A 19,753-nucleotide genomic window follows, 5' to 3' on the forward strand; every position below is an offset into this window, starting at 1 on the left:
GGGCCTCAGCTCTGGCTACCACAGCCCACACTTACCTATGAAAGGGCTGTGCAGAGCAGAAGCCTTTGTGAACCTCTGAGAGCAAGTGGAGACAGAAAGAGGCTCCTTGCAAACCCTGGAGAGTCCCAGTGTATTTGCAGAAACAGGTGAGGTGCATGTCCCAGGAAGCACAGTAGGCAGGCACTGCCAGTGCTCTGCTAATGCTGCATCCTCTAGCAGTTTCTCTCATGGGGCTGGCCCCCAGTGATTTGCTAGAGCTGCTCTTCACACCCACTCACATGGCACACAGCTCGCACCACGCCCCTGTTCTCGTTTTACCACTCTGCCAGCGAGCTGCACTTCATTTTGGCCAGAGTAGAAGCTGTCAGGGCTGTGCAGAGGCTCAGCAGCAGCTCTCCTGTGCTGCCATGCCCTGCCCTGCTGTCACTACGAGCACAGCCTCCTCTTGTAGCCAGCAAAGGAACCTGGTGCCAGGCAAACCTGCTTCCTCTGCCTTTCAGCCTGGTTTTCCAGAAGGACAAAAATCAAGAAGACACACTTTTACTTGGAACAAACTTTTTTAAAATTTATTTTATAGATCACACCAGCCTGAGTGATCTGTAAATGCTGGTCACAAAAGAGAGATCACACCACCTCCTTTGCACAAATTGAAGTGAACCTTCTTTCAGTCTCGGCAGTCTCCTTCATTTGGAGCACAAGGAATGGAGAAAGAGAAAACCGCCTGGAGCTCCCTGCTCCCCTCAGAAGCAGAGGGCAGTGAAATCAGATGCAGTTTGATGCTGCTACAGGGCCAGAAGACAAACAAGCCAAGCCCTCGTGCCCTGCTTAGCCACACCTCACACCCCCTCACAATGCGGGTGCTATTAGTGTTGTAGCCGCCTATAGTTCCTCCCTGGCCAGGAGAGTGCTGGTATTTAGGCACAAAGCTTGGAAAAGGACTGACCTCCCCCTTCCACCCACTGCAGTCTCTAAGGCAAAGGACCCTGGTCTCCAAACCACGTTTCTTGCCTCTCCCGTGCCGCTTAATGCTCTTGGAGTGCTGGTGTTGGCAGCGGGAGATGCGCTCTGCCTCCGCCGGCCTGCAGCCCTACCCCGAGTCACAAGGTGAGCTGCAATCAACTCCACACAGGTGACACAGAGTGAGGAACAGGAACGACCCCCTAAGGAGGGACAGAAACTTTGCAGTCTCTCTCTGATTAAAATAAAAGTCCTTCATTGGAGGAAGAAGCCCTCAGAGAAACCGAGCCTGACCGCGCCTGCTGGGGGGAGCCATGATTTGCTGAGGATGCCACCTCCTCCTCAAAACGCTACCATGCTCCCAGAGCTCACCACAAGCTGGCAGAGGATAATTCCTGTCCTCACCGGAGCCAAGGGAGGAGGCAGGGTTAGAAGAAAAGAGATCAAAATAAGCAGGGAATCAATCACTTGAAAAACTCATTAAATGGTTAAAAAAACCATTCTAACAGTAATTTGTAAACTGTCCTTGCAGGGCCTTCTTGGAGAAACCACAATTTCTCATTAAGAAAAATAAAATCTTAAAAAAAATCAGTTTAAGTCAGAAAAATTACCATGTACTTCCAACCTTGAAAGCACTTCTGTAAATTTGGTACCAATTTGTCACTGCCCTCTTTGGCCAAGAGGGGAGAAGACAAATCCTGCTTCTGCCATGGCAAAGTTTGGCCAGTGAGTTCCAAAAAGGTTTTGGAAATCTTGGAGTAAACAAAATCAAGGGGAGGTCATGTTAGCTTGGTGTCTCTGTTCCAAAGGTATCTTTCCACCTGTGACCTCTGTCCGTCGAGGTGAGAAGGCTTTCTCTGGCTCAAGGGACGGACTGAGTGCTCCTGCACTGTTCTGAATACTGTCACTGGAGCTGCTGCAGCCTTGGGAGGCACCTTAGATTTGCTCCAATGTGCACTGAACAAACACTGGGAAAAGCAGCACGATGGGAAGGGGAACTGGGTGGGTAAATATCTGCCCATTTAACTCTGTTGCCAGTTAAAATTTTAAGTGCTTTCAACATTATTTGAGGATATTGAGCAGAGGATCCCTGAACTTAACATCTACAACTGCGTTCCAATTTGTTTCCCTCTTAGATCTCCAACTAAGGAACTTTCTCACCATCTCCTTCACACTTCAGTCATTACAACATTAAATTAAATCCACTTAGAAATAGTTTAAGAGGGAGGGAATCCAAAACATATTTGGCACAAGGCCACAGTGGTGATGAAACGATGCTCCATGGAGCCATCCTAAAGAACCTGTTTTAACCTTTGCAAGTCTGAAATTTCAGGCATCTGATAACCCCTGGATCTGAGACAGCAAATAGGGGAGAGCAGCAAGTCCTGTGGACAGAAAGGGGTGAGGGAGGAGGGAGGCAACTAACTGGCTCTTTGCAGCTCTATCCAGACTCCTCTCATCTTCATGCACACAAAATATAATAAAAACTAATAAGAATAAAAACTAAGCCCATGATGTACAAAAATGTGTCGACAGGGGGAGGAGGAAGGTGTCAGTTACTCAGTTCTCTGTCTTATCACCTTCATTAGCTTATAAATTATGCTCCTCTCCATCGCTTTCTGCAGGGAGGAGGGACGATTCTTCTGCAGCCAATCAGCTGGGATGGGTTTTGGTTTACGCTGCTCTGGATCTTTTGGATAAGAAATGAAGGGATGGGGAGGAATTCTTCAGAGAGAGGAGGAATAAGAAATTCAGCAGCCACTGGCAGGAGTCACACAGGCTCCCTGAGATTTCACTTTATGGCGCTGACCCCCACGTCGACGGCCTCCTCCTCCGACTTTTGACTGAAAAACAAGACTGACTTTAGTACAAAGCAACCCCTCAGCTGGGATATCAACACAGCAGGAATTCAGATGGATCACACACACATTCAGACAGCAGCAGGGCAGTTGTGACTGATCAGCTTTCTACCACTGCAGGAAGGAGATAAGGCAGGAGGAAGACAGGCACACCATGAGGGAAGGAGGAGAGACAGATGCACCAGGAAGTTTTGCCCTTCAAGCTGGGAAGACTTTGATTTCCCAAGTTCCTAAATGTTTCACTCCCATGAGAGCCAGCAAGTGCCATGGGGCTCAGCATACAGGAAATCCAGGCCTCAGGCTCCCTTGACTTTGTACAGAATTGAAGGAGAACCCCCCACCCCCCACCATGGCTCTCAGGCTCACCTGACTTTTCCCAACCTCAGCAAACCCCCTGTTTCTCTTTGAGAGCAGCCAAATACCTTATTGCCCTCACGGATGTGGGGCTCTTCATCCAGTGCAGGCTGAGGGGACGCAGCAAGGAGAGAGAGGAAGACGTAAGCAAGAACAAAAGCAACCCAGAGCCTCAGGGGGAGGGATGAAACAAAGAGCAAGCTGGGACCACTACTTACAACCACACTGATGCTACAAAAAGACAAGGACAAGATGGAGGACTGGTGTGAAGCCCCAGGCATATGCAGAGGGAGAGAACCCCTGCCAGGGGGCCTCCTTTGACAAGCAGTCTGGCTCAAAAGGGTGAGATTTGACCATGGCAACTAATATAGCTAGAATTAAGAAGGGGAACACTGTCACTTGACAGAGTCAGTTCCTGAACCCTTCACTTTCTGAGGAGGTACCCTACAAAGAGAAGACCTTTCTTCTATCAGTAATAAAACTGATCAGTCGGCCTCCAGTGAGAATTGAGTTTCCATTCCTTTCAGGCCAGAAAGACTAGGCATCCTCCATGGACAAGCTGAACTGAGAAATCCTAACCAACAAAACAACCTGGATAAATTTCTCTAAAGGGAAACTTAAAGCCTTTCCTTCTCCTTGGATGTCCCCATCTTTATTTTTCAACAGGGTAGATGACCTGAGCCTAATACTTAGGTTGTAATGTCTCTAGTGGAGGGATATTCTACCTCCCATGCAGACGTTGGAGATTTGTTCTGTGACTGGTTGTTATATGTTTCACTAGTTCAGCTACTGGGTATATAGAAACACTTCTTCACTGTGCACATGGTCAAAGCAGTGAAACAGGTTGCCAAGGGAGGTTGTGCAGTCTTCCTCCTTGGGAGGTTTTTAAGACATGACTGGATAAAACCCTGAGCCAACCTGGTCTGACCTCACAGCTAATCTTATTTAGAGCAGGAGGTTAGACTAGACACTTCCTGAAGTCCAGCCTGAATTGTCCCAGTACCCTGAGCTGCTGTCTGCTCGAAGGTCAACCATGGAGTCATCCAGTCATCAGAGAATTATGATTCCTGATGCAAGACTACTTATATTTCTATTCATTTCTGCAGCAAGGTGAGTTCAAGGTATGAGGGGATAATACATGTGCTTTAGAGTGCCCTTCCTCCAACAGGTGAAACCATGACACAAACAGCTAGGACAGACATGGTATTTTCCTCACTTACCAATGGTTGCAGGGCAGTGGGTGTCAGTGGTGCTGCAGCTGTTGAGGGGGCCTCATCCCCAGCTGCCGGGCCTCCAGCTGCCGCCCCAGCAGCAGGAACACCATCCTCTCGTTTCGTAACAGCGCCCTTCTTCGTTGACTGCATCTTGATCTGCTGTGGCTTGGAGTTCATTGGTGAGTTATTGGTGGTCTGGAGTAGCTGCAAATTGCAAAGGGAGAGGCCAAACTCAACATTAAAATAGCCAGGATGATCTGGCGAGGTTCAGTGCTGCTTTTTAACAAAAAGCCTCAGGAGAATTTGTAAAAATAACCATAAGGAGAAGAATGCAGCAGCAGCAACTGTTCAAAGAAACCTAGACCTCTGATCTTCCACCCTTGGAAAGGGCCACTTGGCTGAGGTGACACTAACCTCCACAACATGACTCAAACAGAGCAGCTACAAGACGTCAGAAAGAGACTGAGCCTTAAGAACCAGCAGCACATGGCTCAGCCCCTCCCTTTACATTCCCTCATTCGCACCAGCTAAAGACCCACCACATGACAAAGAACATCAGTCACCCTCGACCCATGTCAGGCCTGATGCATATGGTTGAAGCACAGCCTCTTCCCTCCATCTTCCAAAGCTATTTTGATTCTCCTGCTGGCTTCTCAGTGCAAGAAGTAGCTAATGGGCAAAGCAAGTGGGACTCAGCAGCCTTTACCTTAGTGATGGTACCCACGGCTTTGGTGCGGCCTTCCCGGAAGACCAGCCGCTGGTCTATGTGTAAATATTCCGGGGTTTTGATGAAGCGGAAGTGCACCGTGGCTTTGTCCCCTGTCCGCAGGCAGTCCTTGTCCATGCTGAGAATCGTGGCTGTCTGACGGATGCTGCCGCAATGCACTGTGAAAGTAAAGCACAGGGGCTTTCAGCAGCCAGGCCCATTAGTGGAACGAGCTTCAGAGACACATCTGAGGCAGCTCCTCACCCTACAGCAAAGACCGTACGGGTCACGCAGCTGCCTTTGTTCCATCCCAAAAAGAACATGCACATAAGCTAGAACAGATGCCTTCAAATCCTGCCTGTCCTGAAGCACCCTCAACAGAATCCTACACACCAAGCAGCTGGGCTAGAGGGCAGGACCCAAAATGAGTCTTTCCATCAGCATTTGAAAGTGGAGAATCTTTGCACTACAGAGACATAGGACAGGCAGGTTCCAACTACACTTGAGAGCACACATCTCCTTTATGCCTTACAGCCTCCCCACTCTCCTCCATAAGCTCCCTTCCCTGTCCCTCCCTTCCACTCTCTCCCACAATGCTGGTAAAGGCAAAACCAGGAATTATGGCTTATATTCCGGTTGGCAGACGCATCAGGAGCAAAATTATCTTAGACTAGATCTGATACAAAATGCCACCACTGGGAAACAAAGACAATCCAGCACTGGCACACATACCCATGGCCTGGTATCGTGGGCTGATGGTGGTGGGGTGATGGAGCACCAGAATCTCTGCTTCAAACTCCCAGGACGCTTGTGGATTCAGGCGGGGTGACACCATTACCATGCCCTTCCGGATAGAAGAACGCTTGATCTGAAAAGCAGACACACAGAAAACCTTAGCATGATTCTCCAGGGAAGAAATCTGCTGCTCTGGCTGACTGCCCAGAAAAAGGCAATAGCTGCATATCTGTATGTTATGTATAGGATATTATGTAGAGGTTGCAAAAATCAAATTCAGCTGAAGTTTATAGGGAAGCTTTAGAGTACTGGAAATGCTGGACACTTGACACATTTACCTCACTGATCCTTCAAAAGCAAAACATACATCCTGGTTGCACATTATCCAAGAAAATGACCTCTCCTAAATCATGATGTCTGTTAATATAACTTGATAAGCCTGAACACATGAAGTATGGTGTAGCTTAAACTATGTCCCCTTAAAATCAGTGCAGCTTCTATTGACAGCAACCTTTTGCAAGAGAAGTCATATCAAATTTTGCTGATTTTTAAATCCCAAATCATGCAGCTGGTCCTACAAGCCAAGACAAGTAGTGTAAATACACTGTCCAGTCTACTAATGCAATTCCAGCACGAAAGGAGACTTTTCTTGCAATGCCTCCACTTTATTAGGTATCTCCAACATCATTATCTAGTGGCATTGCTATTCCCTGGCAGCTCCTAGGAGGAAAAACCAGGATGTGGAATCACAGAGGTTCCATGGGATTCCATTCCACTGCAACATGAGGCAGCTGATTGCTGTAGAAACAGCCTGACTGCAGCTGAACTCCAAGAACACTTGAGAATTAAGAGGGCAGTTCCTGTCCTGGAGGAACAGGAGGAGATCATCTCACCTTCTTCAAGGCAAAGGAGGCAGTCTGGCCTCCCCGCACCTCCTTGACAGGCATCCTCTTGCGGTGGATGGACTTGACAGCAATGGGGAGGAAGTTGCCAAGGGGATCTGGCCCCAGCAGCAGGGTGTCATTTAGCTTGATTAGGCCTCTCAGTGTCGTCCCAGAGACAACTGTTCCTACACCCTATGCCAAAAAAGCAGAAACAGTAATTGTGGTTACTCTACCAGGCCAGGGGAACAGCTCTAGAACTCTCCTCTCTAGAGAAGATACCTTCTTCAGCCTAAAACAGGGAACACAATATTCTTCCAAATACCAGAGCCCTTACCGGGACAGAGTAAGTATCATCTATCTGGAATTCTGCTGGCTCTTCTTCCCTGTAACTGGTCCGTGGAGACAAGAGATTAAGAAACATCTTCAGCAAATCTAGATTCTCCCCAGTAACATTTGAAATCTGGAAAATTGGGCACATCCTGTAAAGGAAAATTGATGAAAATGGAGTTAGTTCACCTTCCTAGCTGGCTTTCTACATGTAGGGAGACTTCCAAAATCTTGGGACTAATTCAATATAGTGTGCTAGGAAGGGAGAGTCTGGCGAGCAGTCAGATGCACAATACCCCATGTTTTGAAACCTGCAACATTGCCTCTGCCTTCCAATGACATTTAGGAAAAGGTATAAGGTTCTGAAGAAAGGACTGAAGGAAGCCAAATGCCCTGCTGTCTTCTGCAGACTGCCCAGGAGCAGCCTCTCATTTCTGCCTCAGAGAGGGGAACACAAGCAGGTCAACCTCAAAATCAACACACTCTTATGGAACACACTCCACATGGCAGATGCAACCTTCACACATCTAGACAATGGGACTCTGAATCTCCTCACCCAGTCTCCACATAGGATTGAAAGAGAAATGATTCTCCTCTGCTCCCGTTACCTCTCTGAGCTGAAGTTGGAGGCTGTTACAATGACATCATCCTTGCTCTGAACCAGCACGGGAATCTTCCTGCACCCTGGGGACTTCAGCAGTCGCTGTAACAGCTTCAGGGTTTCTTAAAGGGTGAAATGAATATTGTTAGGGCAGCATCTCCCCTCTTCACAAATCCCTTTTGTGGGGTCTCTCCCCATAGGGAGACGGGTGCTCTGGCCACAGATAAGACAGGAGAAGATGGCTAAAGGTGAGACTGTGAGTTTGCTGCAGCCCAGGTAGGACTTAGGAGCCATTCCATCTTCCATTTCATGCCAGCTAGCCTGCTGCCAAGCGAGGCCACACATGGACAGACAAGTTTGCAATGCTGTGAAGTAGACATTTTGTAGCTGTCTATTAGTAGCTTTAAGCAGTTACAAGGTATTTCCTCTTTCTAGAAAGGATTTTTCATAGTGAATTAATTGAAAATCAGGACTCAGTGACAGAAATATTTGAGAATAAGCTAATTGCAAATAAATTTTGACCAAACAAACCTCAACACATTTTCCCTGGCAGTCAACTTGCCATAGGAGGCTGGAGAAGCATGAAAGAGGTAAAGATTATCATCATAGACTAGGACAATGTGGGTGGACCATATTCAGAAATCAGTGGTTTGCGACAAATCTCATGGCTCCAAATTTTAAGCTTTTGCCTGTTTTTAACTTATTTTTTAAGCCTCATATCCAGCAGCCAGCAGGGGCATTACCTGATGCACCAGTATCAACCTCCTACAAAATGCCTGACAATAAATAAAGAAAAAACAGAAAAGGATACTAAGGGCTCAAAAGAGCAAATAATTTATGTTCTACAATTGTCATCCAATTAGACATATTTTTGTAAACAAGTGATTGCCTATGGGAAAGTAATGTTTTGGATACAGAAACACAAACATCTAATCAGGCCATCTGCTCTTCACAGATATACTTGAGTCAAATCTTGAGTCTATTTACTTTAAACAGCATGTCACAGGAGCAGCTTCTCCCTAGAGCAGCTCTTCTCTCCTCACACTGAGCCAAAGGTTCTCCCTCCTTCCCAGTTATTATCTTATGGTCAGGCCTTACATTTATTTGCCAAACAACTAGTATAGAGGTATACAGGTTATCTTCTGATCACATGCACCTATTTGCCTGAAACATATTTAGGATTTTTATAGTAGCACACTGAACTACAGACAACACCAGGAGCATTCACTTCTCTGATTCTTAGGACTGATTATGAAAAAATCCATTGCTCCAATTAACCACAGCACGTTTCTGAAGGCGTGAGAAACGCTTAAAGACAATTTTAAAAGTGAGAACAGATCACAGCCTGAACAAACATCATGCATGGGACACTGCTGGGGTTAGAGGTGCTTCTTTAACTCTGCTGAGAAAAAAATCACTAGCCCATGCTACTTATTGCCATCCCTGCTTGTGTCTAGTCCTGCCTCCCATCCTGCTACCATAGCCTACATATGCAGCTGCTTTAAACCATGATTTATTAAGTGTTGGTTGGTTGTTCAGACAAGAGGAAGGAGCTGCTGTAGCTATGCCAGCATACCTGAGAAGTGCCCAGGTGAGCAGGAGGTAACAAGCAGCTGCCCCTTCACTAACAGCAGGGGGAGATCAAGTCCAATCACAGCTTAAGATCACACTCAAACTGTGGGCAGGAAGGAAAGCAGGTTCCAAAAGAACTTCCAGACTTTTCCTCCAGGTTTAAATATCCAGAGAGAAGCAAAGCCCAAACACCAACTGTATGCTGCTCCTCTTAGAGCTCAATTAAACAAAACCTTGTAGCAAACACTTTTGGGCTGCTAAGCTGAGTCCCTAGTGTGGGTAAGTTTGACAAGGTGAGTATAAGTCAAAATGAGCAAGAGAAAAGGATAGATTTCTGGAAGATGTTTAGGATGCAGTCAGAACCAGATTAAGCAGCTTTCTTCCCGCAGTAATTCCTGAACCCAAGCAGAGGACAGCAACACAGAGGTAAGAAACAGCTCTGGAGAGAGCCTGTAAGACTCACCTTGCAGGATGTTGGCAGGGCACATGTCAATCTTGGTCACCACAACAAAGACAGGAACGTTAAGTGCAAGCGCCAGGCCTAAGTGCTCCTTGGTCATTCCAACAATCCCAGCATTACTCCCAACCTACACCAGGGATATAAAATACAGGGATGTCAGTGCTTCTTCAGCAGTAAGCTGGATTACAGAGGACTTGTGTCAGACATACAGTAGACTGTGGTTAAGTTGCAGATGTGCCACTGGGGCCGTATGACCAGGCCCAGCTCATCTCAGATGTCACTGCACACTGGCAAAGGACCAACTCATTTCTCCCCAGTTTTAACAAGGTTTTCTAAAATTCAGAAATCCTTCCACTTTCAAGAATCACAAACCTTGGGCCTGTCTGGGACTGACAGTCCTGGGGCACTTGCCTCACAATACAGGACAGACAGCCACAGAGGCTTCTGCTCTCCTGCACCATGAGATGCTGCCTCCCTCCAAAACCCCACAGACAGTTTGCAACAGAAAAGAAGCTGAGGCTGTAAAAGCTGTGAAGAGCTCCACTCCAGCTGGTATGGTCCATCTTTCTTGCTACCTACCATAAGCATGCAGAAGTCAGGCAAGTGTCCAGTCATGCCAAAGACGGTGGTTTTCAGGTACTTTTCGTGACCAGCCAGGTCAATGAAAGTAATGACCTTGGTGGATTTCTCACAGATCTTTGTCCATTCCAAGCTGCCACCGTGGCTGTCAGGTTTGTTCACCACGTTGCCCTCGCTGTCGAAGCCCAGAATGTCATTGCCCACACTGCTGGTGCGGCCTGACTCGATCTCGTGCTTGTGGCGGAAGAGCTTTTGCCGAGCAAAGCCCCGGCCGTTGTCTAACTCACCGTGAGTCAAGACACCCAGCAAGGTGCTCTTCCCTGCGTCCACATTGCCAACCACTGCCACCCTGCAGGGGAAAGGAAAAGGAGCCTGGTAAAATATGGGACCTGAAGAAATGAGCAAGTGATCGAAAAAACCAAAATATCACTGCTCCCGCAAATAACTGGCTTTTGATCCCCATCCTTCAAACAGAGATTAAAAAATGTTAGAGCTTCACAAGCAGAGCAGAGATTCTTTTATAGTTATTAATTAACAGAGGAGATCCCAGACTCTGGGGACTGTGATGTGGAAGACTGGAAACACTGTCACAGGTGTCTATAACATAGACAACTGAACATGATGTTGCTTGATGCCACACAGAGCGTCTCTATTCCAACTCCTTGTCTCTGTAATCCAACATAAACACTGTGGCAATTCAAAAGGAAGACTAAATCCCAAGCTGGTCTAGAACACCTCTGCCTTTCTCACATTTCTTATATTGCAACAGCACCAAGCGCTAAGAAGAGCATAAAAATTAAAATTGTTGCTCCCAGAAAAGGATAAGCTAAAAAAAAGTGGAATCTTTTACAAGAAAGCCATGTCCTACAGCAAGTTCCTTCTTTGATTAATGTGGCTATTATGGCTGTTGGCAAATGTTGGAAATCCTCTCCATCCAGGTCTGGGCAGACTCTCAAGCCATGTTATATAAGCTAGTATATGTCCATTAAAAGGTGACTTGGATCATCACAGTCCTGGAACAGAACCGGATCCTTTGTCAAAAGTATTGTGTTCCAGCAGTGTGCACATATACACATACACACAGCCACATGTGCACATGTGACTCCCCTCTGGCAACCCAGCATACAAAAAGATGCCCCCAACTTTGAGGCTGTCACCCAGAGAGCAACAGCCCTCTGCTAAACACAGGCAAATTTCCACCAACAGTTTGCTCCCAAAAGAGACAGCAACAACAACAAAAAGGCAATTTCATCAGCAAGGAGGGGCGAAGCTCGACTCCCTTTGTTGGGCAGCTCCAACACCCCGACCTGAAGCGGCGTTGCTGGCTCAGCACCACGCACTGCTCACACGGTAAAAATGCAGCTGAGCTGCTGACTAACCCTGTCTCCACCCGGCTCCTCACCTGACCTCCAGGAAGTCGTTGTCACCCACACGTTTCCGAACCAGGTAGTCGCGCACCTTGCCCCCGGCCTCCTGGTGCTCCCTCAGGAGGATCACGTCTGCCTCGATCTGCTCTGCCATGCTCTTCAACGTGGCGTAGGACGCCTCCATGTCTGCCTCACTCAGCCCGTACTCAGTTCCATCTGGTGTGGTGTGGAGGAGACAAAGGGCAGTCAGTGAACACCACCTTGCAACAGGCAGCAGCACTGTCATCCTGCCTGGCACCTTCACAGCCACCAGGATTTGTATGGGGACTGCAGGTGTCGGCCATGTACACAGAATAAACACCCTTGGTCCAAAATAAAAAGGGATGGTCTTCGCTCTAAGTCTTAAGAGACACTAGAAAATCACCATCTTTCATCTAGAGGAGTTCTCTTCACAATCTTTACAAGCAAATACACAGGGATTGGCAGCAAAGACACATTTCTGTCTAATTCCCTTACTTCACCTGCTGAAGGTACTTTGTGTCCTTCAGGCAGACAAAGTATCTCCTCTCATATTGCAAGAAGAGGTAAAGCATTAACAAAAGGAAAGCTCTGAGTAAAGCATCACCACAATTAGCCAGTAAATGTGGCACTGCTTCCCCAAGCAAAAGAGCTGACAGTCAGAGCCTGCCAGTGGCAACTATCTAGACAGGGTCAAGGCCACCATTGTCTCTTTCCCAATCCAGGTGCTGTGAAGATGCACAGATTTGACCCCAGAATCTCCTTGGTGGATAAAAAAAGCCCACAAAACAACAAACAAAGGTGGAGAGCCACACTGCACCCAGATGACCAAAGTTATTGCCATGTGTACATGTTCATATGCATGGCTGACTCATCGGCTGCTAAGCAGGAACTGCAGTTTGCATGAACTTATCAGCATTTTAATTACTGCCCAGCTCTAAAACTAGCAGAGTTACTGGGCAATTTCCAGCCTTGCTCATAAGCTGACTGAGACTGAGGAGTACTAAAACAAGCCTTGGGTTAGAGGAGGGGAACGAAAGGTAGGGGACAGGAGATAGCAAAACCCAAGGGAGAAAGGGAAAGGTCACTACTGGGGAACTAATAATCTTCCTGTGGCAGTCTTCAATTGCTTCTCAGCCAGCTGAGTTGGGTATCTGGGATGATCAAAATCACACATGCTGAAAGGGAATGAGAAGGAGCGACAGTGGCAGGGATACCAAGATCCTTTCTCTGCTGAAAATATCCCCATCCTCCTCAACTATGCTGCAACCCAAAATGAAGTCAAAAGTTTAACCTCATATTTTAAGAAACGAACGTCTATTTCTAAGTAAATCACTGCTACAACTACCAGTTAACACTCTCACAAGGTATCCTAGAAGAGAAAGCAGGTACCAGCCTGACTAGCTAGATCTCCACTGCAGATGTGCTTATCCCAAACACCAAGGATACAGGCTACATTGGGAAGCTTGCTTGGTGGCAAGAGCACAATCCCTGGCTGCATGAATACTGCCTATCTAATTCTGGCTTCTCCTCTATGTTGGCTGCTTGAGAAAACTCAAAAAAAACCCAAAAAGCACACAGTTCTGAGATTACACAGCTCCCTCCCTCCATTATTTCAGCCAATCCTGGCAGGGTTTCATATTCCTCCTCAAACACAGCAAATGTCTGATCATGACAACTTCATATTCAGTAGGTATCCAGTATGCTTGAAATATGCCTTTTGCCTGTTGATAACCATAGACAATTATTTTATATCCAGAAATTTCTATTTCAAAGCAAGGGCATGCTTTGCCCTTTACCAGCATCAGCCACAAATACTCAAATTGTCAAAAAGAACAAAAATGTAATCCATGCTAACTGCTAAAGTTTGCAAAGGCAAATGACTGCAGTCACATGCAAATTAATGTGACAATAAAGATCTCATGCAAAGCAAAGGAAAACCTTTCCCTTCATAGCAGACACATACTACCACAGAAAGTCAGCAGCATATATTTTGGCTACGTCAAGTATCTATAATAAATTCCTGTGGGGTAAAAATATGTTATTCCAATGGAGCAGTGAACCAAATCAAACAGAACAAGACCTTCACAGACATTGAGGACATCTGTACTGAAGCTGTTATTATCATTTTAGATTCTTTGTCTTTTACTGGTGTGCTCAGACAAGATATGCCTTATTTCCAAATAAGAACTTGCATGATTTTATTAAAAAAATATATTTAGTTCCATTACATGAAACAGTTGTTGGCAGGAATAAAACAAAAGAATCTGTCCCACATATTCTGCTATATTTTATGGACATTTTCAAGTCATTCTGGAAAAGTAAGCATCAACTTCAGCAGCAGTCTAGTTACATGAATGAGGTTTTTTTATAATTTTAATAATTTGTTGTTGTTTTGCTGGAGAAGATATACTCACCTGATCCTTGTCCAATGACATAGATGGTCTCCCCACATCCCTCATCAATCCTCTCTGACATCTGCTGGAGCAAACTGTCATACTGCTCTGAAGTTGGACTCACCATCACCAGCTGGAAAAAAAGATTGAATATCTATTTGCAGATGTCAGGCAAACAATTTGAAAACCAGTTTCAGTTACAAGCACAATCAATCTATGTGCTTTATTCAAAGAGAAGGACTCTTTTTCCAGGACCGCTTTGTGGTGGTTTTGTTTTGTTTTTTAAACCAGTTCTGCTGACAGCTATTTCCTGGTGACACAGCACAAGGTTGTTTGTCTGAGCTCAGAGTTCATTTATGCAGGAAAATACACTTCAAAGCAAGTAAGAATACCAAGCATCTTATTTTGATGTAACCAATGTTTAAAAGCCACATTTAAGTGAACACTCCAATATGTTTTCATTCAAGGAAAACAGAAAGGGGAGCAGATTTTTCTCCACAGAAATTCCTTAGCTGGGTACTCCACAGTCTCTGCTGCAAAGAGTGCTGCTGCTCCCCTGAAACACGACTGGACAGTCAGAGAAAGCCAGCCAGACCTCACTGCAGAGAACACCTGGGCACCAACATCCAGAGCATCTTTTAAGTCTTTCACGTATTTGATGTCCCCTTCTGTTTTCTGAGGGGGCAGAAGGAAAGGAGAGAGCATAAATAAGCATTATTTTCAAATTTTAGGTACTTCACACAATGGTGCTGAGGGGCAGACATGCAAAGCAATTTGTATGAGCACATCTAGAGGTTTCAGCAGTGGAGAGCTGCAGTTTTGTAGGCCAGCAGCTGTACTACCAACAAACTTTGACTGCAGATATTGCAATAATCAAACTTCCTTTGCCCTTCCTTCCCCAGTCATCAAGAGAATGACAAAATAAAAGAAAAACAAAGCAGAAAATGAGGACAAGAGAGTGCTTCAGGAATGATTTTTCCTAGAATGGAATAGCACCATTTCTGGCAGAAACCTGCACTGCTCACACAGCAGAGCTGAGGACACTTCCACAGAGCAGCCACAATGGTGGCATGGCAGTGCCAGACCAAGGAGACCTCCATCAGCACTCTACCTGCTCTCTGGCTGCCTCCATGGTTACAAATCTGTTGGTGGCTGAGCATCCCTGAGTAGCCTGATAGCTGTAGCAATGGATACCCATTTCTGTGAAAAAGGCACTTTAAGTAACAGTTATTAAAGGCTGACACCCACCAAGAGCCCTAAGGATAGGCACATCTGTGCCAACACTCAGGGACATCCACAGCTGTCCCTACATACACAAAAATCACACCCAGACAGAAGCACTTCACTATACATTGAGACTGAAAACTGTGCTAAATTAGATGTTTGCCTAAAACATATGGTTTAGAGCAATTGGCAATAACATCCTCCAGTCTGCCCAGCATTCTCTACCACAGCCTGACTTGCTCAGCACAGTTAACACAATGTGTTTTCAAGGAGAAACTACCTTTACCACTACTATTTCTACCACTATTACCACTACCACTTGATGAAGGCCTTCTTTGGACATCTAGAATGTAAAGGAACCCAAACCCCCACAAATAATGTTCAAGCAGCTTTCAAAACCATAGTGATGCATGCTGGGACACTGAAGCACAGATAGCAGAGGCTGCCAAAGCAACTTTTTCCACAGATGTTAAGGGCCTCAGACAGCAGGGATGTGTCTGCAAGGGCCAGACAGCTACAAGAGATACAATCACCTTCACGTGCCCCTCTTGGACACATGCCCTACCTAAGCCTTTCAACTACTTGGCAAAGTGGTCTGCAAAGTGTACCAAAGCACTCTGCTCTGCAAGGTCACAGTCTTTCTATTTCATGCCATAAAAAAATGAGTTTTGCTTTTATTAGTTTTTCTTTCAGTTCTGTTTTACTTTTAGTTTCATTTTCCTCTTGAGGGAAGCCACTGGATGTAAATGCACTGAGAGTGAAATCAACAGCTGTTGAGAGGTTCAATCCAGGCAGGAATGGAAGGCTGTGTTTTGATGTGTAGGGCTCATTTTGCCCTGCCGGTACTTTCAGGAATACCTGGATGCACAGCAGACAAGCTCATTCTTCAGGCCAGTGCACCAGCACAAGCCAGGGACTCAGGAAGATCTATTAAACAGGCTGTAACACACACAAAGATCAATAAAATAGGGACCACCAGCACAGGGCAAACCAACTTCAGTTTCTTCAAGTCTCATTGCCAGCTTTGTTTTCCTGAGTCCAAGTGCTTCAGCAGTGCGAGCAGGCAGGGTGCTGTAACAAGCACCAAGGCACTCAGCAGCTCATGGTACCCTTTCCTCACATTGCCAGGCAGGAGGGCTGGGGGCCTCAAACAGCACAGGCTCACTCACATCAGCCCACAACACTGTTCCCCCACACTGCTGCTTTCACTGCCATGCAAAGGCGCTCCTGAAGGGTGCTCCTGTAGCACACTGCCTCCAAAGTTTACTCCGTGGCCTATGAAGCTTACAGCTCATCCTCACAGCAGGACATCAAGAGAAGTATCTGCAGATAAAACAGCAGCTTTCAGAGTTTCTGACAACTATTTCTGCAGTCACAGCCCCAGCCAGTTGTGTGGTTTCCTGGATCACTGCAAGATGTGACGTGCTGTTTTGAAGACCTCTTTAGCTTCCTGTCCTCTGCTATCTCCTTGGTCGAAGACAAGCCCTCCATTTTGGCTCCTTCTTTTTTTTGCTTTTCACCTTCAAGCAACCCCTCCATGGCTGCACTACGAATGCATGTTTTTAAGAAGCTTTCACAAAGTCAAAAATGTTCACTTTTGTCCTTTCCACTCTGTCAGGCATTGAGCAGTTATCAGTAGGAGCCATGCGGGTCTAGCAACCTCAGGTTTCCTGTAAGGCAAAAAAGTGACAACCAGTTATTGTTTTATTCTTAGGAAACACCTCACAAGTTCAAAATGCCATCTCTCAAGTCCCTTCCCAGTCTCTGAGGAGAGGTGGCTTTGCCTGCCTCCACGAGGCAGACAAACTGTAAGCATTAGGGGCAAACCAAATACTGTGTGGTACACAGTGCTGCTCTTTGCTGGAAAAACAGAGCCTGTTATTTTGCACAGCTGGAAAGCCACCATCAGCCACTGAGGAGCTGGGGGAAAGGCACCTTCTGTAGTGTCATATTTTGTTTTCTATGCCCTGTAGACATACATTGTTGAGGTGCTATTATGTTCTGTTGTCAATGCAGATCTAATATGAGTATCAGCTTCACCAATAGCCTTGTGTGCTATGGTTCTTGACCTGAAAGGTGATTACTGCTGCAGTGTGCTGGCACTGAAGGGAAAACAAACACCCATTAAGATCAACATGGTAATGAATTTGTGCTGATGAATGGAACTGTTTCCCTGACCAGGAGACAAGGTGCACTTGATAAGAGAATCCCAAAGTGTTCCTCTCTAAAAAGAGCTCACCTTACACACAGGGAAATGACTGGGGGAAAGTATTAACACAGCCAAGGGGTGGGTCAGAAGGACCAGGACAGAACCAGCAACTATCAAACAAACTGACTGCAGTGGGAGCCCCCATTTTAAGTAGGGATTGGAGTGGAACAATTCAACTGGAGAAAAGTTGGAGGGATGGGGACGTGAGGGAGGCACAGGTTAGCTACTGCATTCTCACCATATGAGATTGCTGTTTTGAGCACACAGTGGAAGATTAATTCAGAAAGATGGAGCAGAGCTCACAATTTCAGCTCTCATCCAAGGTAGGGATGAATGAAAAGTCCAGGGAAAAGTCAGCAGGTGCACAATGTTGTATGGAAAAGTAAATCGTAATAAAGATCAAAAAAATGCTTACCTATCACCTCCACAGCACCTCCAGATTTCTAGGAATGGAAGACTGACACTACAAACGGGAGTTTATGGCAGAAAAGCACTCTTCTCTCTTTGCCAGAGTTTTGGTCAGGTTCCTGGCTGTCAAGAATCAGTGATGCAGTCCTTGGCATCCTCCTTGGCTCTCTTCCACAGCAGTCACGTCCAAGACAAAGCACAGATCAATATTGGCATCCTGTATAAAAATCTTGTCCAGCTCATTAAGGCACAATCAATAGATACTAGAGGTTTGATTTCTGTTCTTTACTACCTTACAAGACATCTTTGTAACATTTAATACAGTACCTCATTGTAAAAAAAATCCATTAAATAGAAAAAGGTTTCCATGTCCACAGACACAATTCTTCTTTCCTTCTCTGCACATAGAAGGCAAGAAAGTCCAGGACTCTGGAACAATTTAAGCTGGAAGCATGAAGAGGAGGGATGACAGAAAACCAGGAGGAAACAACAGCTATGCCAACTTCTGGATCACATAATTACAAGTGGACTGAATTAAGTTTTCAGGAGACTTTAGAGTGGGAGAGAGCACCAAAGCCGTGGCAGCAAAAGGCATACAGTTAAGAGATCAGCCAGCCAATTGGGGAAAAAAAAATTAGAAGACAGTGACAGAAGGCAACTAAGTCAGTGGCAGGCTCTGGTACACGTGTATTACTACAATGTACCTTCCTGCAGGATGGAAGCGAGAACTGGCTCTGACAGAAGTAAGACCACCACAAAGTTTTGTCACTGGGATCCTAGAAAGGAGCTGCACAAGGCGAACAAGCCTTTTCTGCGTTGCCTTAACCCTGTGTGCAAGAGCAGAGCACCCTTGTCACTGGGCTCTGGTGCTCAAAAGTCACAAGCTCTGACCTCCTTTTAAGATTGTGGAGAAAGTCCCAGGAACTAGTACAACTGGCAGCAGAGATAACTGCAGAGCCCAGCGCGGAGAGCACACGTCGGCGGGACGTTGCAGCAGCTGACAGCTCCAAGCCCAGCGCTCCCCGAGCTGCTGCACCGGCGCCGGGCCGGCGTTGCCCCGAGCAGCCCAGCTGGGGAAGGAGCAGGGCGGAGCAGCCTGCCAGCACCCTCCCGTCCCGGCCGGCCGACGGGACAACTTCACTGCGCCTCTCCCGGCCGCCTCCCCACGGCACCTCGGGCTCTGCCGCCCGCACAGGTGATGCCGGGGCCGGGGCAGCGCTCGGGGGAGCTCCGGTCCCGGCGGAGGCAGGCGGGCCGCAGCCTCTCGCTCTCCTGCGACAGGTGCGGGGGAGCGGCCAGGGGCGGGGGCAGCCCCCGCGCTCGGCCGAGCGGCAGGGCGGAGAGCAGCGGGGCCTGGCGGGGTGATGGCGCTCGCCGACGCCCGCCCCCCCGCCGGGCCTACCTTACTGGTGAGGTCGATCTCGGGCTCGCCGTTGAGCGCCTCGCCGTCCTCGCCGTCGAAGGCTGCGCGGAGGGGACAGGCGGCCGCCGCCACGCGAGGCCGTCCGCCCGGGGAGCCGGGCTCCGGGGCGAACATACAGGCCGGCACCGGGGACCCCCCGGGAACCGGGGACCTGCTCCGCTCCGCCGCCGCCATCTTCCCTTCCCTGCCCGGCTCTCCGCCCCGGCGCCGCCCCCGGGCCCGCCAAGGCGGCGCCCGCCAATCACCGGCGGCGCAGCGGCTAAATTTGCATGTTGCCATGGCGACGGTGGGTGGTGTAGTGGTTATTCATGAGGGGAGGCCACGCCCCCTCGAAGCGCGCGAAGCCAATGGGAGACGCACTGCCAGCTCGGCTTGTTTTCTACACATACACACACACAACACAGCCCCGCGACGTGTCCGGCGTGGGCTGTCCAATAGGAGAGCGGCGCTTCCTGACAAA

General features: G+C 47.4%; 1 protein-coding gene and 1 long non-coding RNA gene across 3 annotated transcripts; both read right to left on the reverse strand.

The window, feature by feature from the left end:
* Positions 1-538: 538 nt before the first annotated feature.
* Positions 539-19,693, reverse strand: GTPBP1 (GTP binding protein 1). Of its 2 annotated transcripts, XM_039725426.1 has the most exons (13): positions 19,273-19,693; positions 14,051-14,162; positions 11,651-11,831; positions 10,249-10,597; positions 9,673-9,796; positions 7,645-7,759; positions 7,044-7,188; positions 6,719-6,901; positions 5,823-5,958; positions 5,091-5,269; positions 4,391-4,588; positions 3,239-3,280; positions 539-2,801 (listed from the first exon to the last, which is right to left on the reverse strand). In XM_039725426.1, exons 1-13 carry the CDS (start codon positions 19,570-19,572, stop codon positions 2,709-2,711), a joined length of 2,157 nt encoding a protein of 718 aa, XP_039581360.1. In that variant the 5' UTR covers positions 19,573-19,693; the 3' UTR covers positions 539-2,708. The 2 variants fall into 2 exon arrangements, with proteins under 2 accessions (XP_039581360.1, XP_039581361.1); XM_039725427.1 differs by lacking the exon at positions 3,239-3,280.
* On the reverse strand, positions 14,170-19,266 carry LOC120510035. The gene is made up of 3 exons (XR_005629402.1): positions 18,575-19,266; positions 17,878-18,038; positions 14,170-16,923 (listed from the first exon to the last, which is right to left on the reverse strand). It is a non-coding gene; the product is annotated as an uncharacterized LOC120510035 (long non-coding RNA).
* Positions 19,694-19,753: the final 60 nt, after the last annotated feature.

This window comes from Passer montanus, unplaced genomic scaffold (assembly GCF_014805655.1).
Source record: "Passer montanus isolate IOZ18808 unplaced genomic scaffold, ASM1480565v1 scaffold55, whole genome shotgun sequence".
Lineage (NCBI taxonomy): Eukaryota > Metazoa > Chordata > Aves > Passeriformes > Passeridae > Passer > Passer montanus.

Excerpts from the sequence above, each read along its gene's own strand:
- GTPBP1 (XM_039725426.1), bottom strand. The coding sequence starts at position 19,572 with ATGGCAACATGCAAATTTAGCCGCTGCGCCGCCGGTGATTGGCGGGCG. Across the intron at positions 11,832-14,050 it reads TGTCATTGGACAAGGATCAG|ATGGAACTGAGTACGGGCTG; the intron begins GTGAGTATATCT and ends ACACCACACCAG. Across the intron at positions 5,270-5,822 it reads CCCACGATACCAGGCCATGG|TGCATTGCGGCAGCATCCGT; the intron begins GTATGTGTGCCA and ends TTACTTTCACAG.